Genomic DNA, 25,403 nt, shown 5'->3' with positions numbered 1-25,403 from the left:
AGAATATTTAAGTCGCATTGTCGCTATTGATCTCTGGATTGACATTTCGCCAGAAAGACATTCTGCCGATAAATAACTTCTACCAATAGGCAGGACTAGTTTTTAAAATTAATAGCTTTTGATATATATATGTAACAAATATAAGGAAGGGTTCATAATGGATTCAAGGGAATTTTTTATATGTAGTCATGGTTGGCCTATTGCTTGTTGGCGAGGCTCTTTACAATAAGATCCTTGGCTTGTTCCAGTTGTTGAGCACTGCCTCTTAAGCTTATGATGGGATTCTTAGAATCTGATTGAGGCACAACAATGGTACAACCACTCTTACTACGGATGGAATTAATGCGGGATCCTTGAGGACCAATAAGGGAGCCGTATTTAGTTGGATCGGCTAACCAGAAATATCCAAGGCTGTCATGTTTCTCCAGCTCCTTGATGGAATGCTCAATTTGTTCCTTAGCCTTAGCACATCCAGCATCATCTCCTCTGAGACGCCATGTGATAGTGCTAGACTCAGCAGTTGGTGCTTTGACACTTTCAGGGACGATAGTGAACTTGTACTTCACAGAGCCAGAGTCGCCCGCCTCAGATGCCTCACCATATGCCTCAGATGGTGGTGCTGGGATTGATGGTGCTCTAGGAACAGATCCGCTATTCTTGCCATGATCAACCTTAACGCCAAACTCCTGTTGGAGCTTTCTGAAGTAAACTCCACGGTTAGATAATTCAGCATGCAAATGTCTAGGAACCTCAACCTCTAGTTGAAAGGCCTCTTGGGTCAAATCCTTAATACGGGCTTTAACATTTTCAATTTCCTCTTTGTTATAGCCAACAATCTTAATACCTTCGTCAATAGACCCATCAGCCTTCTTGGCTCCTTTTCTTGGGATAACAAGCGTCACATTATAAGTGCTCTCTATTTCCCTCTTCACAAGACCACCAGGTCCAATTAATGCACCATGACGCTCAGGGTTGACATCAATAATATCAGTAATTTGACTCTCCCTTGCATCAACAATTTCCTTAATCTGTTTGATGATTTTGTCTACAACCTTACGATTACCATTAATCTTGATTTTGTTGCTATTGGAGTCAGCTGGTGGAATTTGAATAGTGCGGTTAGACTCAGCAGATCCTCCTGCCTTGGTAATGATCTCTCTGCGGATAGCTCCGCCAGGTCCGATCAAAGCACCATGATATTTTGGATCAACTTCGATCTCAGTTTCAACAGTATCCAAGAATTCTTGAACAATGTCTTGAATCTTGTCGATAGCAGATTTAACACCAGTCTTCGTACCAATGACTTCAATAGGAACCGAGCGATCTTTTTTAGCAACAGCAGCACCGTCAGCTTCGTCGTTGTCTTTGACATCGATTCTAGTATTTGTGGATTCTTTAATCTCATTGATAAATTCACCCTGACGGCCAATGATCCTGGGTAAACTGTTGGCAGGAACATTGATCGTCTGGCTAAAGGAATGGTCAACCTCATACTTGACTAGCTCTTCAATTTCTTCCTTGGTCTTGGCAACACCACTCGAAGGACCACGAATAAGCACCTGGTCTCTAGTAAGACCATCCCTGTCCCTTCCGGCATCTTTAGAGTCCTTTTCATCGCCAGCTGGTGAGGGAGAAGAAGCGTTAGCACGGGGAAATTGGATGTGGACGTCATAACGTTGCATCAGTCGCTTCACAAATTTGCCTCCACTTCCAATGATAGTAGCATGGTGCTCGTTGGGGATGTTGAGCTTGATAGTAACCTCATCTGCCCATTTGCGACCCAGATTCAAGATCCGAACCTTGGCTTCGTCCGCATTCTTCTTAATACCCTTGATAACACCGTTACCTTGTTCGTCAACATCGATTTTAACACCAAACTCCTCTGTGAGCTTGGATAAATGCGTTCCTTGCTTACCAATCAGCTTGTTAATGTGATCAACAGGGAAAGTAAAGTTAGTGGTATAGGAGGAAAGAATTTCGTAATTCTTAGACTCCTCAATAACCTGTGCAATCTCCTTGCAAACTCTGTCAACTTCCGACTTGAGACCGCGAACATACACGCTGTTCTTATTCTTGGTAACACCATCGCTACTACCGACCACAACTGAAACGAATGGCTCGCTCTCAGAGTGGCCCTTCAAGATGACATTTAAGGTAGTGTTGTTAGGACCAGTAATAAACTTGTGATTTTCTTGTGGCACTTCGATTGTCTTGGAGGTGATATCAGACTGTTTGGTACGAATAAAATCAAATTCGCTCGACACTTGATCCAGAATGCTTTGAATTTCGGCCACACCAGGAGCAAAATCCTCCTCATCCTGTTTAGGGTTGCCTGTGTATGCGAGAAGAACTTCGCTTCTAAGAGCGGAAGGTAAGGCATCAATCTCAGCCTTCTTGCCACCAGCAACAATAACATCCACAAACTTATCTTGTTTAATCTGCTTACCGGCCTTTGAAACATGTGAATAAAAGAAGGGGTCGAGGTCATCAACGACCTTGAACGAGGATGGTGGATAGGCATTTACAACACCTACCAATGCCTTCTTCGCAGCTTTGATTGCTTCACCATCGTTGCCAACAATCTCATAAATTACAGCTGAAGGAGTCTGATCATAAAGTGATTCAAGGGAAGGAGTAGAGATTTGAACATTTTTGTGAGCTTTCTCGAGCTCAGCCAGCTTGTTGGTAGAAATAAAGTATCTAGTTAAATTTCTAGCATGACTGATGCTCTTATCGTGAGCTTTAGAAATGTCAAGTGTCAAAACTGCAAGATCAGAAATATGCTTGGACAAAACTGATTTAGCAGAGGCAAGTTTATTGGTGGGACCAAACAATTCAACAGTGGGGGCTCCAGGAGTCACAATTACAGACACACCAGAAGCGTTGAAAACAAGATCAGGAGAAACAAACTTGGTCTTGACTTCAGGAACCACCTCATAGGAGCTTGAAAATGTATTCTTTTGGTTGGCAATTATAGTTTCGAGTTTGGCTCTGGCCTCCAGAACCGCATTACGCTCTCCAGACAAGGCAATAGAACCATTAGTAGCACCGAAGTTGATGTTAATACCCTTAAACTCCTCTGGAGTTTGATCAATTGCTTGTTTAATGAATGGGTGGAACTTTTTGTCGACTCCTTGAATGCGGGAGGTGATCTCTCGCACTCTGCTAGAAACAACCTCAAGAATTCTCTTCTCAGCCAACAAAATAGCCTGCTTATCACCCTCAATAGTAACATTGACAGTTTTTTCATCATCAAACTCGTCACCCTCGTTGTCGTTATTTTCCTTTTTAGCAATATCAATAGTGGTGCCCGATTCCTCGATAATAGGTCTCAAAGTGGAACCTTTGGGTCCAATCACAGCTGATCTCAAAGACGCAGGAATCTGAATTGTCTTAGTAGTCTTGACAGCAAGTGATTTCAAAAGGTCTCTCTTTGCCTTCTGCACATTGTCTGGCAAACCCTTGATAATGAATGTAGTGTTACCAGTGGCCTTAGTAGTACTACTGTCAATAGAGGTAGACGTGGTCTTGCGAACCTTTGTCAAAACCTCAGCAAGAATGTTACGAGCCTTAGGAGCTTGTTCTGAGTTCAGCAGAGTAAACGATTCAGTGATAGCACCAGAGCGAGCAGCCATTGATGATGAAACAATTGGTGGTCTAGGACTCCTGGAAGGGGTGTTGGTACCGCTTCCGTTCGTAGAACCAGCACCCCAGTTAGCCTTGGCAGGAGTACCAGCAGACGAAGAGCCTCTACCAAGGGTGGGAAAGGCATCCAGTGACTCGATATCAAATTTACCTTTACCATTGGAAGTAACAGAAGTATTGGCAGTTGAAGGAGTGGCAGCCGAGGTGTCAACCGAGGAAAAGGATTCATTCAATTGAGCGTCTTCGCCAGCTTCATGAGCCTCCTGACTATCAGCATCAGGATTAGGAACTTGGCCATCGTGGTGCTGACCATTTTGTTCCTCGGTAACACCGTGCTTGGCCATAAGGGCCTCAGCCAAGGATTGAGTTTGGTCAGACATGTTGCAAACTCAGGCAATCAAAAAATTGAACAGCTAAACCGTTAAGGAAAAGAGAAAAATACCAAAAATAGAAGAGTCAGAAATAAAGCACTAAAGGCACAGAAGAATCAGCCAAAGCAAATCAATCAGAACTGCCAAATGGTTATTTTAAAATTTCGTCTTAAATGCAAATAAATCTAACATTTGTTAGCGGTCAAACACAATCAATATTCATGTCGTGCCCTCAACCAGCTGGAGCCCCACAATTGTTGTAACTTCTCAAAAAATTTAAGCACGGGGAAGATTGGCAATTGTCCGACTTAGGTTCTATTGCAGGAATAGGACCAACCGCAGGCCCACATCCGGATACCGTAAATATGGGTTTGAAAAATGGATTTAAATATAGAACATCGATAAACAAATCATGCTCTTATTTGTCTAGACAAGCATAAAGAATACTGAGCTACCACATTCGTGCTCCAGCCGCTAATCATTATGCTGGACCTTCTTGTCAACAGAACCCTGCCCATCACTCTACCCTACTTACTTCAGAGAATGCCCCAAATCAAAACAACTAAGTCAAGTCCGTAGTATCCAAGATTTAAACAGGAATTATAGATCTCCCGTAACAAATAAACGATACTTGTTAGTCTTTGTTTAAAGGACTGTTTTTGTCAAAGTAAATTACAAGATGTTCACCGACAGCAGTGGCATGTACTACCTATCAAAATCACTTGTATATGTTGAGCTGTTATATTGAAATATTACAGGGCCCTGTTACAAGCCACGTAACGAGCTCGACTGGGGTTTCACCATGCATATCCACCCCACTGTGGTATTGTCACGTGATTTGATCCTGTGCGTCCTAGCTCTGAAGTCACGTCACCACGGGTGAGTCCGCGAGAAGCAGAGGTAATGTAGGTTCTTTTCATTGTGAACCAGCCGGTATCACTATATCTCGTTGAAATATTTTGGACGGCATGTAATTTGATGGTAACAAGACGACTGGAACCCTGAGGTTGGATTCGGTATGTGGGTACTGTGTCTCTGTAACTAACGCCCTAAAGCTATTCGGTGCATATTCGGGAGATTATCGTCGGTTAGCTGACGAGTCGGGTACTTACCAGTAATAATGCCAGCTAGCCATCCGACGCACCAGCATCAGCCCCACTTGTTACTAACCTCACCATTACTGCAAAAGCATAGTGAGATTAGTAGGGTATGTCAGTTCAGCGTAAGAAGCTGCTAGATGCTTCGCCATATCTCCATATACCGCTTAGAAGCATTTTTGTCACATTTATATTTGCACTAATATGGTGAGTATTCTAAGTTAGTACCTTAATTACTAAAATTTTACTACCCCTTGCTCAAATATCGAGAACGTTCTGTCCCCTACTAGATTCAACAGAGCCGCATAGCCTCATTCCCCGCGGCGTGGCAAATCTTTCTGGGTAAGGGTATTCATGCGGGATATAATTTACGCGCAGTGAAAAATGGACGACTCAGAGTAAGTTTTTCAGCGAGTATAAATAAAACGGATCATGCAGTAATTGTAAATCTTTTTTTTTTCTCTTTTTCTTCTTCACGGCTAGAAAGACGCAATAAGCATTTTTTGCAGACGAACCGTGTGTATTTAACGATGCAAATTTTCGTCAAGACCCTTACCGGTAAGACTATCACCCTTGAGGTTGAGTCTTCCGACACTATCGACAATGTCAAGACCAAGATCCAAGACAAGGAGGGAATTCCCCCAGATCAACAACGTTTGATCTTTGCTGGTAAGCAACTTGAGGATGGTCGTACCCTTTCTGACTACAACATCCAAAAGGAGTCTACTCTCCACCTTGTCCTCCGTCTCCGTGGTGGTGGTAAGAAGAGAAAGAAGAAGGTCTACACCACCCCCAAGAAGATCAAGCACAAGAGAAAGAAGGTCAAGCTCGCTGTCCTCTCTTACTACCAAGTTGATGAGGATGGAACCATCAAGCGTCTCAGACGTGAGTGTACTAAGTGCGGTGCTGGTGTTTTCATGGCCCACCACAAGGACAAAGTCAACAAGACTGAGCGTCAATACTGTGGTAGATGTCACACCACTTATGTTCTCGGCAAATAAGTCACTACTTCTTTCTTTGAAATAGCTTAATTTTGTATGTCAAGAATATAAGTTTTTTTTCTTCGGACTTTTTTTTACGGTGGCATCCTGTCTCCGATTTTATAGTACTGTGGACCCCATTTTAACATAACAAGACTTGTAATTAGGCGTCAAGCAGCCTATTCTCGTTGACATTTTCACATGGGTTGGGCAGTGGGATCAGATGTCTGCTTTGCTTAGTAAATGACTACTCCTTAGAACACAGGATACGCAGAACTCATTATCCTTTATTCATATAGTGCTCCTAGCTGTGCATCTCCTAAGGCATTGAGAGTATACAATGCGATACTCACGTCACGTGTAGACTTTCGATAAGCCCGATTATCAATTGACATGTATAACCTGGCAAGGGATTCATTCTGATCATGGTAGAAGAGCCAATTGATTGGCTTATTGGGCCAACTGGCTCTCTAAATGTGTTCGGGGTATGTCGTGTCTAGCATATTAACAGACGTAGGGCCCTGTAATTAGTTATGGTATTAGATACAGCAAATGTTCCAGTTTCAGTTTTTCCCCGTACTTTGGTAGTGTAGTCTACTAAAAGCCTGAAGTAATCCGTCCCTGGCTTCTCGGTGTCATGAGTCGCCGAACGAACGGTTCTCCGGGCACGCAGTACTGTTTCGAGTTACGATCTTCTGTTGTCGATTATTATGTCGGATCTCTCAAAGTTTGTTCCCGATATTTTCTTACAAATTAAGTGGATGCTAACAGTATTAGCTATGCATCGCATCTGAGTACTGCTTCTCCGGACCAATGATGCCACATACATATCTGATAAAGTAGAGACAAAGCAAGCCAGAAGTACAGAAATCTAGAGCTAGGAGCCTAGTTACTGTAAATAGTCTGCATAGGGTCCTGTCAACAATTAACTGTTGTGCACCTGCCTAGACTTGCATCAATCATTTGCTTGTTGGATACCAGTGAGTGTAACGCTGCTTTTGTTGGGCGAAAAATCGGCTTTGCTCAATTGCAACCTCGCCAATCTCTTTATCTTATTTCCTAGTCTAGTGAGTCATCCAAGTTTTTCGAGTTCTTCGTATTGTTGGTGCCGTAGCTCAGTACGAAGGAAAGACAAAAGACGATATCTACTTCGTGGCTTTCAGTGACTTTGCCTACACGAAAAAGCGCATTCATGTTCTCACAACGAGTAGGGCAAATGATTATATTAAGGTGACCAGCAGTAGCTAGAGGGTTTTACCTGTTGTTTTGGACCCGTCCAACAAGACCAAGATTTTTCTTGTTTTCCAGGGGTACAGCTGGAGCATGCAGGATATGTATGCAGAGTGATGCAACCCTCCAAGATAGGCTAATATATGCATTCCCCACTTAACCTTAACGCCAAGATCGACGGTCTAAGGCTAGTAGATAGTCCTTCTGGCAACCACTGGTGTAAGCTCGGTCAGCCGACTAATGGCTACCCTATAAATAAAGAATCGAATGTAATATTGATTTGGTACTTGCTGAGCTAGAAACACATTTCTTTCTATATCCCGGACACATATAATCTCGATCAAGATGGTGGTGATTTTGGGCAAATTAGCGCTACTTGTAGCATTTGCGGTTCTTTTTGTCGTATTCAGGGAAGTCTATATTCGATGGGAATTAATTCACTTGGCTAAAAAGCATCGTACAAAGCCTCCAACCAGGTTGCTTGATTCATTTCCTCTAGGTATTGCTAATTTTCGTAAGGCTCGTCAAGCCTCGGTTCGTAATGAGACTTGTGACTTTATGATGAATCTTTTCAAGTCAGGACATGACACACTTCATGATGAGGTCATGGGTCTCAACAGAATTGTCACAAGAGATCCAGAAAACGTTAAGGCAGTCTTGGCTACCAATTTCAAGGATTTTTCGCTTGGTCTTCGTCATGGTGCGTTTTACCCTTTGCTGGGAGATGGTATTTTTACGCTTAGTGGAGAAGGCTGGAAGCATTCACGAGCATTATTGCGTCCTCAGTTCTCGAGACAACAAGTATCTCAGCTCAATTCTCTTAATGAACATGTTGATCAATTGATTCGAAACTTCAAGCGCGATAGTAATCAAGACAATGGCCGTGGATTTGGCTTTTTTGACGCACAAGTCTACTTCCATAATTTGACTTTGGATACTGCGACTGAGTTTTTGTTTGGTGAAAGTGTAGACTCTCTATCAAATGGTAACCGGCAAGTTCAAGGTCCTGAGATTAAGGTTACTGCCCAGGAATTTGCTGAATGTTTTAATGGCAGTCTCAAGACATTACGATTGAGGATCCAACTAGGCAAATTATCATTCTTGGCTAATCCTGACCATTTCAAGCATGAAGTGAAGATTTGTCACAACTTTGTTGATTACTTCGTACACAAAACATTGGCTGAAACAGAAAAGGAAAAAGCGGACTCTGGTGATCAAGAGTTTTCATATATTTTCATAGAACAGCTTGCCAAACAAACGAGAGACCCTAAGGTGATTCGTGACCAAGCATTCAATATTCTTCTTGCTGGGCGAGACACTACTGCGTCGTTGCTCTCTTTTGCTTTGTTTATTCTCGCTCGGGACAAGCGTGTTTGGAATAAACTCAGAGACGAAGTTCTGACAACGTTCGGCAACGACTCGAGTAAAATTACTTTTGAGTCCCTAAAACGATCAACCTATCTCACCAATACAATCAATGAGGTACTCCGTTTATTCCCAATTGTTCCCTCGAACTCACGCATGGCTATAGCTGACACGATTCTTCCTAGGGGAGGAGGTGAAGACGAATCGAGCCCTGTGTTCGTCAAGAAAGGGACCACTGTAAGCTACGTGGTCTATGTTATGCAGCGTACGAAGAAATACTGGGGAGAAGATGCGGAAGATTTCCGCCCCGAGAGGTGGGAGGAAGGCAAGCTTCACATGTGGGATTACCTGCCATTTAATGGTGGGCCGAGAATCTGCCTGGGACAACAGTTTGCATTGACTGAGATCTCATTCACACTGGTTCGCATTCTTCAGACTTTTAGAGACGTTGAACCACATCCAGATGCTACCCCATCTTTTAAAGATCTCCGTGGACTTCATAGTTTAACTTTATCTGTTGCTGAAGGAGTATGGCTAAGATTGATTGAGTAGATGTAGATAAATAGCTAGATTATGGTATAGTCTATGTATGTTTAGTTTGAGTCTTGTACTATGGAACGTTTTCTATTTCTTTTTCATTATATAATTTGCGTTGGCGTAAACAATATGTTGGCAGGAGAGTCGTAATGTCTTCTAATATACAAAAACACAAACCTGAAAGAATTGAAAAGTATGTCGAAGCCATTGAGTTTATCCGACTATACTCTCCTGAATATGATGCTCCGATCTTAGCTGTTAATACGCTTCCTTATCCATATCCTGATATCCACTCTGGTAAATTTGATAGGGAATTATTGGCTGCTCTCGAAGTCGATTTTAAACGCGAGGGTTATCCTATGCCTGGCTTTCAAATTATTAAAGACAGGAGTTATGATGCTGCCCCCTTTGCGCTTCTGCGCTGTGGTGATCAAGCGACGGTTGATTATGTCAAATCCATTTTACCACTCAAGCTTCCGTCATTTGGAATGGTAGAACACCTCGCGCTGGCTACTGATGCAGCTCTTTCCCGACGGTTATCCAAATACAAAGTGCCCTTTGTTTTGTCCTCTAGTTATACAATGATGCTAGATTCTCTAACAGATTCATATGGATATCTGGGCCGCATCCTCTATCATAAGATAGAAAATCCACCTCAGCTGGACCCTATCATGTCGGTCTACCATACAACGTCAAGTGTTCCATCGGTATATATCTATATTCTAGCCTCGGCTCCCAGAACTTTTGGACAAAAACTTTTATATTATATGGGATTATACTAGATCTAATATGTAAACAAAAAGGATTGGAACCAAAAAAAATGCGAACTCTGTGGATCGAACACAGGACCTCCAGATATCAAGACCAAAGTACACTTCAGTCTGGCGCTCTCCCAACTGAGCTAAGTCCGCAACAACTGAACAAGAAATATTTCATTGCTACAGGGATTATTCACATATGTTTATCGAAAAAAAGTTAATTATCTCATATAAATATCATTAATCCGATATAAATCGGTTTACATCTTCAGAAGCGTTGAGAAAAAGATATAATTGTTGATGTGGCTGTCATGATGTGAGGATGTCTCATTTCGGGCCATATCGGTCGTGCATATGTAGTAACGTACTTCAGAAAATCAACAAACAGTATATTCAATCTATATATTGTCAAAATCCCAAGCTTGCTATGGGTACCAGCAAAAGCTTCAGGACGAACCTAGAACGAATATGTTATTGTATTGAAGATTATATATCATATCTGTAGGAGCTACTAAAAAAGGACGGTAATGAAATTCTGTTACAGGCTATCCCGCAATTCCTATGTTACTTCATTAGAGACCATATAACTACGCCTTAGAGACCTCATCAATTGATTGTAACTTCGAAAGCCACTTTTCAACATCAAAATGTGAATCAATACTAGGATCAATTATACCGTCTACAACCACAGTAGGACTGAAATGGATACCATTTTGGCGAGACTGTCTGACAAAGGCTTTCACATCCTTATCTAACTTATTTCCAGCATTCTTGGGTGGGTTTGCTGGTGCAACAGTAACAAGATCTAGGAATTTTGTCTTTTCTAAACCAACAGAGTGATGAGCCAAATCGGCTAATCTCTCATAGGTCTGGCCACGAGTCTCATTCCAAACAGCTTCATCATAGTATTGATCAGATTCTTTGAACAAAGCAGCAGAGAAGTCCCAGAACTTGGTAGGAGCCAATTTTGCAACTGCAATTCCAGCTTCAGCTACAAGGGTAGACGATGGGTGCCAAGGTTGAATCTGGTGGCGAAAAATAAACTGAAACTGTCCAGGATTGGCCTTCTCTGCCTCCGGGAAGACTTTCAAAAGAGTTTCGAAAGCCCTTTTGCTGTTTGGGCATACATAGTCAAGATAGATCTCAATTGTATGAGCGCCGCCAGAACCCAGACGATGACTAAGATATCTTGGTGATATTGACATTGTGTCAGATTTAATAAATTATCAATAAGTAATATAGTATTTGGTAAATCCAACCTCGCTCTTTATATATCTCAGTTGCGTATCAATGGCGCAATTATAAGCCAAATCACGTGACTATCCAATAGTTCTTAGATAACTTGGAGCTGTTTCTTGGTCTCCGAACTCTGGTAGGGCTAGTAAGAGTACTCCAGCAGATATTTAGACTCCGGAGGCAGACACATTAGCACATAGCGTCCATCATGTTTTTTATACACAAAATATACATAAGAGCCAGCCTGCCCTTTACAGCTTATCGACAATATTCTTAATGTCGGCCGGCGATATTGTAGATCCCGAATCGGTTGAGACGCTAGATGAGGCAGACGAGGGCTCAGAATTGGACACTAGTTTGGCAGTGTCCTGAGAGTTTCTAATTTTGTCGTAGATACCAAGGCCACCAGCAATGAGACCACCCATATCTCCAAGGCCAGCAGGAATAACAACAGTATTACTTTCTTTTGCCAGTTTTCCAAAAGCATCCACGTACTTCTCAGCCACTTGTAATGAAACAGCATCTACACCACCGGGTGTTTGCTGGATGGCTTTTGCGATTTGTCTGATACCTTCGGCAGTAGCTTTGGCTTTCACTAGAATAGCCTCGGCTTCACCAGCAGCTTTGTTAATATTTTCAGCCTTGATAGCTTCAGAGGCAAGAATAACAGATTCCTTGCTACCTTCTGCTTTGTTAATGGCGGCCTGTCGGTGACCCTCAGACTCGAGAATTTCTGCTCGTTTAGATCGTTCGGCAGATACCTGACGATGCATAGCCTCAAGAACATTGGCAGGAGGGTGGATATCCCTGATTTCATAACGCAAACACTTGATACCCCAGTCTTTAGCTGCCTCGTTGATGGCGGTTGTAATATTAGAATTGAGCGACTGACGCTCCTTTAAAACATGATCCAGAGACAATTGACCAATCTCACTTCTCATGGTAGTCTGTGCTAGTTGTGAAATGGCGTATTCAGCGTCCTCCACACCATAACTTGCCTTGTAAGCATCAAAGACACGAATATATAAGACACCATCCATCTCCAGAGTGACATTGTCAGCAGTAATGGCACTCTGACTTGGAATCTCCACAGCCGACTCCTTTAGAGACTTGACATATCTAATACGATCCAGAAATGGGACCAGAATGGCCAGACCAGGCTCAAGGATTCTTTGGCAGGTTAGTACTACTTTTTAAGTGCGATGCCGAGTCGAGCAATCATACATATCCCACCTCCTGGACGCAGGAAGACTGGTTCGGACCCGTTGTGCTTGCCTAGCAAATAATCTCATCTTATAAAGTCAGTGGTCAAATGAAATGTGGGATTTAATTGACTGAAGAGAGAAATCGCACAGCTCCTGATCCCGGAAGGCTCTGTTCTCTCAATTGTATTTGGCAAAGCCAACCAGACATTCACATTGTCCCACTTGTTTCTTTGACATGCTATATATCTTACTCACCTGTGAAACTTTCCCATGCGCTCGACAACCCAGGCAGTCTGCTGGGGAACAAATCGGATCACAGTGTTTGTTGGTAGCGCTTGATGCTGGAAAAATGTCATGTTACCACTGTTGTTCATAATTGTCCGGCGTGCGACCAGTGGGCGTGCTGTAGAGCCCATGGTCGTCGCCACCATACGAGCGATATTTGGAGAGACTCGAAACATCCCTAATAATACTCAGGAGTTCTGCCGGTTCTAATCGAATGCAATTCACCGCCACTGTGGATATCTCAATCACTTGCAGAATAAGTAAGCTTCACCAGTTACTGGATCACTGCTGGACGCGAGGCTGACTTGGGCTAGGACTCTTCGAACGCAGAATATGCAGTTAACAGCCAGTAGTTTTCGGAGCCAGTTAATTATTGACCTATTCAGAACCATCCAGAACCCAATTGACGAAAAACATGACCGAATGCCCGTATCCGACTCGAGCGAGGCGAGAGGAGCCAGGGGTGTGGGGCAAAGCCCCGACCGCCGGAGACCCACTCTGGATCCTGGATAGCAAGTAAACCGACTTGGCGGGGGACAGTTACAGAAAAGGTAGCGATTTCGGATAGGCCCGGGTTCACAGCTTTGGAGTATATTGGCCACGGACTGGAGTATCGGACGGTAACCGGCGTGACATGCAGTTTTGTGTCACCGACATCGCATGCAGGTAAGTTTATGTGTGTGGGGATCCCCGGTACCGGCGTCTGTATGCAGAGTGAGATGCTGGGTGACTTTTTCACATTGGTCATATATAAATATCAACAGAGATCAGAAAGATCACGCACAACATATTAAGTGAATTGGTTCAACATTGATCCTTGGGTTATTTATAATTGAACAAAACAGCTTTATCCACTGCATGTAAAACAATATGTCTGAAACAAAGAACATTGTGATTCTCGGTGGTGACCATGCTGGTCCAGAAGTCATTGCTGAGGCAGTCAAGGTGCTCGAAGCCATTTCGGAAGTTCGCAAAGACATCAAGTTTACCTTCCACAACCATTTAATTGGTGGTGCTGCTATCGATGCTACCGGATCGCCTCTTCCTGATGAGACTCTCGAAGCTGCCAAGAAGGCTGACGCGGTACTTTTAGGTGCCGTTGGTGGTCCCAAGTGGGGTACCGGGGCAGTTCGTCCTGAACAAGGACTTCTCAAAATCCGCAAGGAGCTTAATCTGTATGCCAATTTGAGACCATGTTCATTTGCCAGTGACTCGCTTGTCGAACTTTCTCCTCTCAAGGCTGATATTGTTCGTGGCACCGATTTCACAGTTGTCCGTGAGCTCGTTGGTGGTATTTACTTTGGAGCTCGTAAGGAAGATGACGGATCCGGTGTTGCAAGCGATACTGAAGAATACAGCGTTGCTGAAGTTCAACGAATTACCAGAATGGCCGCGTTTTTGGCTCTTCAATCCAACCCTCCTCTACCAGTTTGGAGTTTGGACAAGGCCAATGTCCTGGCTTCTTCTAGACTTTGGAGAAAGGTTGTGACTGAAACTATCAGCAAGGAATTCCCTCAACTCAAATTACAACATCAATTAATCGATTCGGCTGCTATGATGCTTATCAAGAGTCCGACCGCCTTGAATGGTGTTATTATCACCAACAACATGTTCGGTGACATCATCTCTGACGAGGCTTCTGTCATTCCTGGTTCCTTAGGTCTGCTGCCATCGGCTTCTCTCTCGTCTCTTCCTGACAAGAACAATGCATTTGGACTCTATGAACCCTGTCACGGTAGTGCACCTGATCTACCCAAAAACAAGGTCAACCCCATTGCTGCCATTTTATCTGCCGCTATGATGCTCCGTCTATCACTCAATCTCAAGGAGGCTGCTGACGCTGTTGAGGCTGCCGTTCGCACTGTTCTTGATGCTGGTGTTCACACTGGAGACCTTGGCGGCTCTGCATCCACGACACAGGTCGGAGATGCCATCTCTGCCCAAGTCAAGAAGCTTCTGGCTTAAAAATATCTACTATATATTAATTAATTATCAGCTCTTGCTCTTCTGGTCCCATGCCTCCGGCGGCTGGGCTCCGCCCCAGACCGGTTATGTTTGCTTCGCGAAACGACGTGATAATTACGCATCTGGAAGCTTTCCTAGTCGCAACACGCTTTGAACACTTGTCCAACAAAATGAGTAAAACAGTACAATATAATTATAGGATTAGAGACGGGAGCTGCCAGAAGTGACAAGGCTCCAATCGTCATGCGTCAGTGGTACATAGGTGTCATTTTTGAGCCAGTAGATGACCTCTTTCTCTGAGTCGCTGGGAATCTTCTGGTTACGGTAACGGCTCTTCTGCACCTTATTGTTACCGGTAGTTTCGATTTCAGGGACAAACTTCAGGAAAATGGGAACAGCATATCGTGGGAGCTTTGCAATAAGATGCTTAGCTAACTGGTCCAGATCAGGCAGGTCGCTGAGACTGTTGGGTTGAATGACAGCGAAACCAGCACGACCCTCATGGTTGGGAACCTTAACTCCAACAACAATAACTTGGGAAATGCCTGGAACTCCAGTCATAGACTCCTCGATCTCGTTTGTAGACACATTTTCACTCTTCCATCTAAATGTATCACCCATTCTGTCTACGAAGTATATGAGACCATCGGAATCACGTTTGAGCAGGTCACCAGATCTGATAAATGCGTCGCCCTTGCTAAGAACGTCGTAGAGAATCTTTTTCTTGGTGGCCTCCTTATCGTTTGTGTATCCTTGAAAGTTCTCATGGACTCGATCTGCCTTCACGCGGAAAACAAACTCACCAGGCTCACCCACATCCACTTCGCGACCAAAACCAGTCTTTGGATCTCTCCAAATTTCATTGGGATCGTCGGGATCTACCCGAAGAATTCTATATCTAGTTTTACTGAGGACTCCGTTAATTAATTTGCCATAATTGGAGACTGAACCGATACCGAATTCACCTGTCTGGAAGTTGGTAACCGCAGTAGGGAACTCAGTGGCTCCGTAGAACTCTCCAATATCTCTAATGTTGAATCTCTCTTTGAATTTCGCCCAGACGTCAGGTCTCAGACCGTTGCCAATCGCAAACCGAAGGTTGTGATTGCGTTCATCTTTGTGGGGTGGTGCGTTATACAAGTATCTGCAGGTTTCGCCGACGTATTGGATACCAGTGGCCTTGGTCAACTTGACTTGAGTCCAGAAAGTCGAGGTCGAGAATTTGTGGCCAATTGCATAACCAGCACCCATATACATAGCGTTGAGGAAACCTAGAATCGATGCGGTCGAGTGATACAAAGGCATAGCCGAATAAATAATATCAGTGGATCTAATTCGGTTGGCGTAAGCGTAGGTGCCGGCACCAAGTGTTGCTTTATGCCATGACATAATGGCAGCCTTGGGAAGGCCAGTGGTACCAGATGTGTAAATCAGCATAGCAGTTCCGAATAATTTGTCGTCAGGATTTCTTTCTGAAGCTGGAGCATCATATGGAGGTGAATTTTGTACTTGTTGATAAAAGTATTTGTCCATATACACTACAGGGACGCCATCCAGCTTATCCTCAATGGGTCGAACATTGTCAGCAACCTCGTCATCCACAATAACAATCTTAGCATTAGCTGCCTTGATACAATGGACCAAGGAATGATCCTTGAGATTATAATTGATAAAAGCGGGCTTAGCTCCAATCGACCACAAGGCCATCCAAACAAAAACATACTCTGATTTGTTGACACAGTCAAATGCTACACTATCTCCCTGCCCAATATTATACTCAAAGTGTAGCAGGTGAGCATACTTGAGAATAATATTATGCAATTGTCGGTAGGTGTAAGTCTCCAGTGCAAAAGCGGCATCGCCGTCTTTGGACGTCTTACCAGGAATAGGTCGAGGATAGACTAGAGCAATTCCATCAGGTTTTCTTTTCACAGTTCTTTCGAAGACATGGTAAAAGTTGCATTGTCCTCTTCTCTCTGCTAAAAATGCTTGGATGAACACCTTTATAATCTGACTAGCCATTCCTAGATCAACCGAAAGACGAAGATTAGCATCAGTATACGCGGCCGCCAGCGCTCCAAGCGCAGCTAATTCAAGGCCTGACATCTCGTTCTAGTGAAATGCAATATTCAACACTTGAGAAAACGAATAATCCAAACTCTTTTACTCGTACCTATAGAGCCCTTCAATGCAAATAAACAGGACAAATAATGGTACAATCCAAGCAAACTCTTTTCTAACTAGAATATAACTCTGAAGAAATATCGACTTCAGATTCAAGGACTTCAAATCAAGATCTCAACAACAAATAAACGAGAGAATCTAATAATGTCGGCCTCCGATGATATTTTCCTGTTAGCTGGTTCTATGTAGAGCAGTCGAATTTAATGTATAATATACCCACAACTGATGAATTAATGTAATTAATGAACAAATCGCCACCGATTATCTTGCTAGTACTCAGTAGAGTGACGATGCCCTTCTTCACATATATATATATAGATAGATTACAGTTGGCTTGGACGCCCATATCAGACTCGCCTTACCTCGGTAATAATCCACATGTCGATGGAGTATGGATGGAATAGTCCTGGGTAAGGGCTTAACCCCATCAGAGATCCAAGGTATCTCCACAGCTATCCGATGAAGTGCATGTGATCTTGATTTTTTACAGCCAGAAGCACCGATAATGGGGTATGGGTCGAACTAACATTTTTTCTTCAAACGCAAAGATAAATTACCAGTCAACTCCCAATTAAAACAAAATTTATTCCTTAATACTGAATTGTTAGCGAATAACTCACCAACAACTCTGAATTCTCCTGTGTTGTTGGGGCGGGGCGGAACCACATATGTAATTTTTTTTTCTGCAAAATGCATCACATGCATGACAGGGAGGTGGATTCTGACTGGGGTATAAGCAATTTCAGACGTGGTAAGCCAAATGGGGCTTAACGCAACATAAATGCGAGGCCCAACGGGAGTATCTGTATCTTGTATCACTTGTAATTTTCGTGTACTTGTTCCTGTAGCTTCATGTAGAGTGCCTGTAAAGTTCCTCGGGTACTGTACCTTACTAACCAGTTCCATGCTACATGAGCTGCAGGGTACCAAGTTGACATTGCGATTTCGGTGCTAATTCGCAGTATATTGCGACAACGCCTTCAGCCGTCTCATCAAATCACCTCGGCACGATTTCGAACCTGGATCAGGACGACTTCTACCGAAAACCTTCGGCACCGGGCACGTTATTTAATATTGGCAGAGACTAAATTGGTTCAAAGGACTTTAACGGTTTGTTCTGAATATATAATGTCTCGAATTTTTCGAAACAAGAGTGCAAGATAACAGGCAGAAGATACTCCTTGGCCAGTTGCATAGCGAAGAACCTACTGCTGCGTAAATGCGGGGGTGCTGTAGTGAGAGTAAGTAGTCTTGCCACGTTCCTCATCACATGAGCTTCGCCTAAGAGAAATATTATTCTACATTACGCTATACTTAACACTGTATGATTGATTACTCCGGTTTCAGGCCCTAACAACTGGTTCCTCGCGTGCTGGCACCGTCGAGAGCGATCAATTCGGACAAGCGACTTTGCGATTTCGAAACATGAATAACAGAAACTAGATTTCTAGAGTCTGGCTATCAGGATTGAGGTGGAAGATTCCATCAACGAACTAAGCAATGAGAAAAATTAACAGCGAAGTAGCGGCTCCAATAATATCTGCAATTATCAGACCCTATTTGAGCATTCCCGGAGCTACAGGATCGAGATGCTTGTATCGGACAGTACAACTTGCTTAACAAGTCCCAACACAGCAACCGGGACTGCGACGGAAAATTCTCAACAGCCCCTTGGGGCTTGGGCATTTACCTACAGCGGCTTGGGTTCCGCCGCAGACCCGTCCTCTCGCTTCGCTTGAGTCTGACTTCGGAAGACCCCCAACCGAAGGGACCAGCAAGCGCTCGCGAACCGAGCACAACGGGCTCTCGGGCAGTGCCCAGTCTGAGGCAATTGCTCAGGCAGAAGTCAAGGACTATCTTGCTTTTCCAGGGGAAGTCCGTACCCCTTTCGAGTGCTCAGTGTGTGGTCTTTGGTGCTCCCTGCAGCATATCTTGTATCTAATCATCTCAAAACGGTTATGCACACAAACAATGTTAGCATCACGAGTGTTAAATGATCTCGACTGTTAAAGGAATAGTCGAGTCAGCTTGTTTTTTCTCGATCTCACTATGACAGTGAGAATTACTCAATTATGAGTGTACTCGCAAACAGTCTGGCGATTTTGATTTCCCACCAAATGTTGTCCCTCCTGTTTGTTTGTGCTCACGCGCTCATGTCAGGGTCTGTTTCTATAGAAACTTGTTTATCCTTCGACCTGCATAGACCTTAACAACAGTCTAGCCTAGATTGGCTCCAGCCGTGCTGTTTATATGCACTGGACCATGCATGATGCAGACCCCGACGAGCCGCAGGATATAAACAATAACAAACATACTCGACCTCACTTGATATACTAGTCTGACCATTTGTTTATCTTTATTGAATTTGACTTGAACTCTTAGCAAATCATCATTTCGTTGCCATTTCAAATTACTAAACTTCTTCGTGACTCAGCTTGTGCTTGTTAACCGCACTCATCAGCTCATCTCCAGCATATCAAGCCCATAAGACTTGTTCACCATGTCACGAAGACAGAAAATTCCCGTAATTGAATTTTTGAAAGGTAAATATTATTATCATATCAAAATAATCTATAGGGTCTGTTAAGAAGTCCTTTTCTAACTCTTTCTAGATCGCATCTATCTTGCAGCTTACGATTATACCCCAACCGATACTCCTTCGGTTGTCCACTTCACTATTGATGATGCTTTGCCATACAATTCATTCCACCATGATTTTGGTCCACTGCATATAGGACATCTCTACAGATTTGCTGTGACTCTTCACGAGATTTTGGGTGAAGAGGAAAACGAAGGTAAAGCGGTTGTATTATACTCGAAAACCAATCCTAGAGACCGGGCTAACGCTGCCTGTGTATTGTGTTGTTACATGGTACTAATTCAGTCATGGCCTCCTCATTTGGTACTTGCTCCCATTGCTCAGGCTGATCCTCCATTCATGCCATTCCGTGATGCTGGCTATGCAGTAGCAGATTTCACTATGACTATCCAAGATGTCGTATATGGAGTGTGGCGAGCCAAAGAGCAAAAGCTTTTAGATTTAAAGGCATTTAACCTTGAAGAGTACGAACTGTATGAACGGGTTGACCAAGGTGACTTTAACGAAATCCCTCCTCATTTTATTGCTTTTGCATCACCCCAGCAAGCTGATTACGAATCTCCATTACCATACTCGTTTAGCCAAGTTCTAGATTACTTTGAAGCTCACCAGGTTAAGCTTGTAGTCAGGTTAAACTCGCATTTATACAATAAGGAAGAGTTTGAAGCAAGAGGCATTAAACACATAGATTTAATTTTTGATGACGGTACATGTCCTACGATGCTTTTCGTGCAAGCTTTTATTGGTGCTGTTGAGGGCGTCATTGCACAAAATGGAAAAGTGGCTGTACACTGTAAAGCAGGCTTGGGCCGTACTGGATGTCTTATAGGAGCACATCTTATCTACACCTATGGATTCACAGCTGCCGAAGCTATCGCTTATATGAGATTCCTTAGACCAGGAATGGTTGTAGGACCCCAGCAACATTGGTTATACTTGCATCAGAATGAATTCAGAGAATGGCGTAGAACCATGTGTGTCTCCAAGAACAGCGACCCAAGCCTGGCTGGATATAGCCCACTTGTAGATGTTGAGAAAGAACTAGGTCAACATGGTGCCCGTTCTCGAAGAGTACTTGGCACGGGCCAGCCTCCAAAAACTCCAGAAAGAAGTATCTTGGGAGAAGTAGACAATACAAATTCGGCATTGCCCGTACCAACACCCGGACAGCCAAGAAAGAACAGTCCATCACCCGCTCATAGACAGGCATCCAACCAATTATCGGTGCTGAGAGGAAATGCTAAGCCTCCAATTGATGACAATGATAACGAAAATTATAATGGAAGAACCAAAATAGCCAGACCTATAAATGGCGGTGCAAACAGCGATGACGAAGATTTTGATGACTTGGTCCTTGCCAACGAGTCTCAACCTCAATTACTTGTACAAAAGTCTCCTAAAAGAACTGTGACAGATACTCTGTCCCAACAACAACAAATAATAATGGCCAGGAAGTTACGATCCACCTCCAATCCGTCGCCACAAAGGGTTCGTCAGCCAAGACCTCCCAGCTATCAGTACAAAACAACAACTACTACGACAACCACAACGACCACGCTATCATCCTCACCACCTCAGTCACCTGTTGGAGTTTCTGCCATAGATGGCCCTCCATCCGTCACCAGACGTTCTACAAGATTGGCTAGTGGTTCTGGAGGTGTCCGAAAAGTCAGCGCTGGCACTGTAAGGAGAAAATAAATTACCCCACCCCCTCTCTCCCTCTATTTGTAGTTTTTATAATCATGTACCCATGTTTGTTTTATGGCTTACGCTTTGTTGTTTGTTTTAGTCACAATTATATTATCATTCTCTTTATAGTTTGTTCACAGTGGGATCGGTGGGCTCTGCCCAGTTATTACATTAGCCACTTAGAATGAAATGGTCAGTTGACCTGAAAATAAATATAAAATAAATGTAGTGTTACGCAGTAACAGTTGTTCGTCTGATGAACAGCTTGAGCACTTGTCTTTGGCATGATTTCAAAAACTTCTGCTTCTTTGACCGTGAGTCGGTTGTGGGGTCGCCTGTTTTCTCGGAACGTTTGTCCTTTTCCAATGGAGCTGGCGGCTTCTCATATATATCAATTTCTTTGACATGTCTACCGTACCGCCAATTCAACAATTCTTCCTGGTTGTAAGCACTGAAGGCTCTTCTGCAATTTCTTGCTGTAGTGAGTTTCGGTAATTCGGGTTTATTTTCAAGATTTGAAAATAAGCCGTAATCGGTAAAGTTGTAACTTGACCTCCGGCTTCTCTTTGCTAGAGGACTGTAGTCAACTATCGTTAGACTATCAGAATCAGTACTAGCTGTAGGAGAATGCATTTTGGTCCCACTATGTCTCACAAAATTATAGCATGGCCGGCGGCTAGAAAGTCTTGGTATAGGTGGGCAACTGCCAACATCGGTTTCATGTATATATTGAGAGCAGCATGGTTTTGTAAAAGCCGACAGGTGTGTATCAGCAGGTGAGCCTATCAATGTATCAATATCAGACATAGTGAAAACTTGTCGTTTGATAACCAAGATTCAATTTCAAGAAATGACCCGCCTTATATGAGTCGACAAGGTGCCTTTGTGTATGTGTCTTTGTTTACGCAAATGATCATGGTCCGGCCACTTTTACCCGATACCAACCACCTAACTCTAAGCACGATGAAGCCATCACCAGGTTTTTAGCCCAAAGCTCGATGATTATCTAGAATAATATGGCTATACCAATATTATTTCCTGGATGTTTGCTGAACTGCTAGTCCGGCGAATCAAACTTTATGAATGGGACTCATTGTGGCTTGAATGCATAGATCAACCAATCTTAAACATGGGATCACACCTACGATTAGCCATCCCGAGAAGATTACCGACATGCGCGCCACAACAGATCCGCAACAAAATAATGGCAACACCAGGTGTGACCTATGGTGTTGATCTTGGACAGCCAGACTTGGATTTATTACTCGCGGTTACTAGGATATAGATATTTAGCAGTAAGTAACTGTTGATTCAAAGCATGTACTGCATTTTTAGTTGGCGAGAAGTAGAAGCGAGAGTGGGTCTTAGGAGTGCACAGCCGATTAGTATAATTGTATACTACCACAGAATTGAAAACTTTCAATTTACTTGTAAAGAAACTTTTTTTTAAGCTTTGACTTTAAAACTCTGGTCCTGCATATATTTCAAACCAACCATTTTGCTTTCCATTGTATTATTCAAAGTTTATTGTACACCAAAGTTAAAAATTAAAATTAAAATTATACTTCATCACTCCGCCACATCCTGAACATCCTGACCAACCATTCGTTACTATCAAAAGACTTTCACTACATAGCTGGTTGAACAAACTTCCGAGATCAACTAGAAACCCCGGGGTTCGGTACATATTACCGACCAGCCATCGAAAAAAAAGCGCCGAAAACGATATGCAAAACACCACGCGACGCGTAGCGCGTCGATGCAGCCGTGCAAATCAATTAAGCCGTTTTAGGTAAATTGAAAGGATCGGCGTCCTCAGCAATTGGACATGCGAGAAGAACAAAAATAATTATCTCTCCTTGATACAAGTTTCAGAAGAACAGTTGCAAAAGAAACCGATTGACTGCATACATTCAGAAACGTGTAGATAATTAATGTACCACATCATTGGGGTTGACCATTGGAGTAAAGTGCAGGTTGAAGGAAACAGGACGAAACCCGGTGGTCAAAGGGCAATATTGATTTCTTTTTTTCTCCGGCTTTTCCCCAAGATCTCGGTTTGTTGAGTAAATCGCTGTCAGTCACGAAACAGACTTGCACGAAGGGTGTAAGACAAGATCGCAAAATGTCAGTGACATTATCAGCGCTGTCTACAGACCCGCTTCTGTGGCTGGTCCGGTCTATACCCGGCATGACACAGCTAACAAACCTTTTCTTTCCCTGTACCTGAAGAATTTTCACTAAGGTAAGGCACTAGGTAAGGCACCAGGTACAAATCCAGCCTCAATTAACTTGTAACAGCAGGCTACATGGAATCAAAGTTCAAGACTAGGTGGCTTGGCTTCATTATGTGCCAACCAAACGTTTCTTTTATGTCCGTGTCAGTTTGAGGAGAGGGCGAGGTTATTCAAGGCGTTTCCCTGTGCATAGCTTACCGGTCTGAGGTTACTCACCCGAGATGTGTTCATCGACGCATAAGATTGACACTCCCTGCAGATTCTCTCCTGCGACGCATCATGTCCCCGGCGAACTGTGTGGATGTTAACGTTTTTAAACAGTTCACGTGATGCATATACGTATCTCCACTCCCCGAAGCATCGTTCAACCATATGAGAAATACAAAGGTAGGAATAAATAATCTATTGGTCGTAATGGCAAGTGATAGAAGCTGCACTAGCTTAGCTATACATTATATAACATGATAATTTAGTAGTTTTAGGAGACTCACGATAGAATTGGTGTGAGAGGAAGTTGGTCGGTGGTTATTGGTTGGCGACTATGAGTAGGAGCAGGAGGGAAGCTGTGAGAACCATGAATCGGACTCGTTCTAGGAGTTCTCATATATGCATTGGAGGACAGGTCTAGGGTACTGATCGGGGGTAAGACTGCACCACTATTGAATTTGGGGGCTGGCAAAAGTCCCAGTCCTGTCAATGGTGAAGTTGGTGATAGTGAAGGGGAAGCCGAGCCAAGTGCTCTCGAGTCAAGAGCCTTTGGAGAAGTTGTACTTTGCGTTGGGATTGTCTTGGTTTGGGTTGGCGGTAGGATATTTTGTTTTGTGCTAGGCAATGAATCGTCAGATGTGGATAAAGGTGATGCGATAGGTGTTGGTGGTAGTACACTTGCACCAATAACCGGAGTTTTGTGATAACTAGCAGTGGTCACTGGTGTAACAGTTGGTGGGGCGGCAACATTGGATGGAACTGGGGGTTGATTTGTAACAGTGAGGTGTTTGCAAGTGACAACCAGCCAGTGTAAAGACTCAGGACTGATGCGGGTTCGTGCAGAAGGAGTGAAAACACGTAATAAAATGGCGTTTAAATCAGACGACACTGGCAATATTCTTTGCAAGAAATGACTATCTCGAAGAAACGCCTTGTATGAGTTGTCATCAAACTTTGATGCCTTCCTCCAAGGATTTCGCCCACAGGTGAGATTTAGTAGGATGACACCAAGGGCCCATACATCGGCTGCAATTGTTGAGAAATAAGCTCCCACTCGAGCTTGTTCTCCACTATGACTGATTCTCTCTGGTGACATGTAAAAAGTAGAGCCACAGCCAAAGTCTGAACTTAGCATCTGAGTTGTAGCTAATCCAAAGTCAGCCAAACGAATGGTTGAACCGTCATCACTGACGAGAACATTCTCAGGCTTCAAATCACAGTGATAAACACCATTTTTGTGACAAAACGTTACTGCATCAGCAAGCTGACTGAAAATGGCTCGAGCACTGGTATCATCCCCCACGTACCATCGCAAGTCTGTAATGCAATGAAATAAGTCACCCCGAGGATAGTAATCTAGAACCAAAAACAGATATTGTACTGACTCTAGAATTTCCAGAATACTAAGAATATTGGGGTGACCATGAACTCTCAAATGCAAAGCAGCCTCTCTATAAGCCCTGTCAGTGGGATAGAGGTTTGAGAATGCAGTCACTTTATCAAACGACGCATAATCAGCATCAATATATCTTTCATCTTGAGAGCTGGCAACTCGTCTACGTTTTGTTGATGGGCCATTTGCACCAATTGCTGAAAGTTGCCTAGGAAGTGCTTTGACTGCGAGCTTCTCTCGGCTGTAAATATCAACAGCTGAGTATACAGTACCATACTCACCAGTACCAATGAGGCCAGTGAGCTGGATGCGGTTGTTAATAATTTTCCCTAGATTATGTTCGGGCCTAGGTAATTGTGACCTAGTCTTGTGACCAGTAGCATCACAGCTGCTATTGTCTCCAATTGAGCGTTTAACCAT

The 25,403-nt window shown here is 43.4% G+C and overlaps 8 protein-coding genes and 1 non-coding gene across 9 annotated transcripts; 3 read left to right on the top strand and 6 right to left on the bottom strand.

Annotated features, from left to right (window-relative positions):
* Positions 1–197: 197 nt before the first annotated feature.
* SCP160 (Scp160p) lies at positions 198–4,025 on the bottom strand (the record flags this gene model as incomplete). Its single annotated transcript, XM_018879707.1, has 1 exon — positions 198–4,025. One exon carries the CDS (start codon positions 4,023–4,025, stop codon positions 198–200), a length of 3,828 nt encoding a protein of 1,275 aa, XP_018737597.1.
* Positions 4,026–7,668: 3,643 nt separating this feature from the next.
* On the top strand, positions 7,669–9,240 carry DIT2 (Dit2p; the record flags this gene model as incomplete). Its single annotated transcript, XM_018879706.1, has 1 exon — positions 7,669–9,240. One exon carries the CDS (start codon positions 7,669–7,671, stop codon positions 9,238–9,240), a length of 1,572 nt encoding a protein of 523 aa, XP_018737596.1.
* Positions 9,241–10,046: 806 nt separating this feature from the next.
* Positions 10,047–10,136, bottom strand: AWJ20_2739 (the record flags this gene model as incomplete). The annotated part of the gene is made up of 1 exon: positions 10,047–10,136. It is a non-coding gene; the product is annotated as a tRNA-Phe (tRNA).
* A 434-nt stretch (positions 10,137–10,570) lies between these two features.
* AWJ20_2738 (uncharacterized protein) lies at positions 10,571–11,188 on the bottom strand (the record flags this gene model as incomplete). Its single annotated transcript, XM_018879704.1, has 1 exon — positions 10,571–11,188. One exon carries the CDS (start codon positions 11,186–11,188, stop codon positions 10,571–10,573), a length of 618 nt encoding a protein of 205 aa, XP_018737595.1.
* A 282-nt stretch (positions 11,189–11,470) lies between these two features.
* STM2 (Uncharacterized protein C16G5.07c) lies at positions 11,471–12,259 on the bottom strand (the record flags this gene model as incomplete). The annotated part of the gene is made up of 1 exon (XM_018879703.1): positions 11,471–12,259. The coding sequence occupies one exon, from the start codon at positions 12,257–12,259 to the stop codon at positions 11,471–11,473; it is 789 nt and encodes a 262-aa protein (XP_018737594.1).
* Positions 12,260–13,579: 1,320 nt separating this feature from the next.
* Positions 13,580–14,674, top strand: LEU2 (3-isopropylmalate dehydrogenase; the record flags this gene model as incomplete). The annotated part of the gene is made up of 1 exon (XM_018879702.1): positions 13,580–14,674. One exon carries the CDS (start codon positions 13,580–13,582, stop codon positions 14,672–14,674), a length of 1,095 nt encoding a protein of 364 aa, XP_018737593.1.
* Positions 14,675–14,875: 201 nt separating this feature from the next.
* On the bottom strand, positions 14,876–16,780 carry FAT1 (long-chain fatty acid transporter FAT1; the record flags this gene model as incomplete). Its single annotated transcript, XM_018879701.1, has 1 exon — positions 14,876–16,780. One exon carries the CDS (start codon positions 16,778–16,780, stop codon positions 14,876–14,878), a length of 1,905 nt encoding a protein of 634 aa, XP_018737592.1.
* A 2,947-nt stretch (positions 16,781–19,727) lies between these two features.
* Positions 19,728–21,155, top strand: CDC14 (phosphoprotein phosphatase CDC14; the record flags this gene model as incomplete). The annotated part of the gene is made up of 1 exon (XM_018879700.1): positions 19,728–21,155. The coding sequence occupies one exon, from the start codon at positions 19,728–19,730 to the stop codon at positions 21,153–21,155; it is 1,428 nt and encodes a 475-aa protein (XP_018737591.1).
* A 2,715-nt stretch (positions 21,156–23,870) lies between these two features.
* Positions 23,871–25,403, bottom strand: VHS1 (putative serine/threonine protein kinase VHS1; the record flags this gene model as incomplete). The annotated part of the gene is made up of 1 exon (XM_018879699.1): positions 23,871–25,403. The coding sequence occupies one exon, from the start codon at positions 25,401–25,403 to the stop codon at positions 23,871–23,873; it is 1,533 nt and encodes a 510-aa protein (XP_018737590.1).

Source organism: Sugiyamaella lignohabitans, chromosome B (genome assembly GCF_001640025.1).
Source record: "Sugiyamaella lignohabitans strain CBS 10342 chromosome B, complete sequence".
Classification (NCBI taxonomy): Eukaryota; Fungi; Ascomycota; class Dipodascomycetes; order Dipodascales; family Trichomonascaceae; genus Sugiyamaella; species Sugiyamaella lignohabitans.
This window is presented reverse-complemented; position numbering and strand designations above follow the sequence as displayed.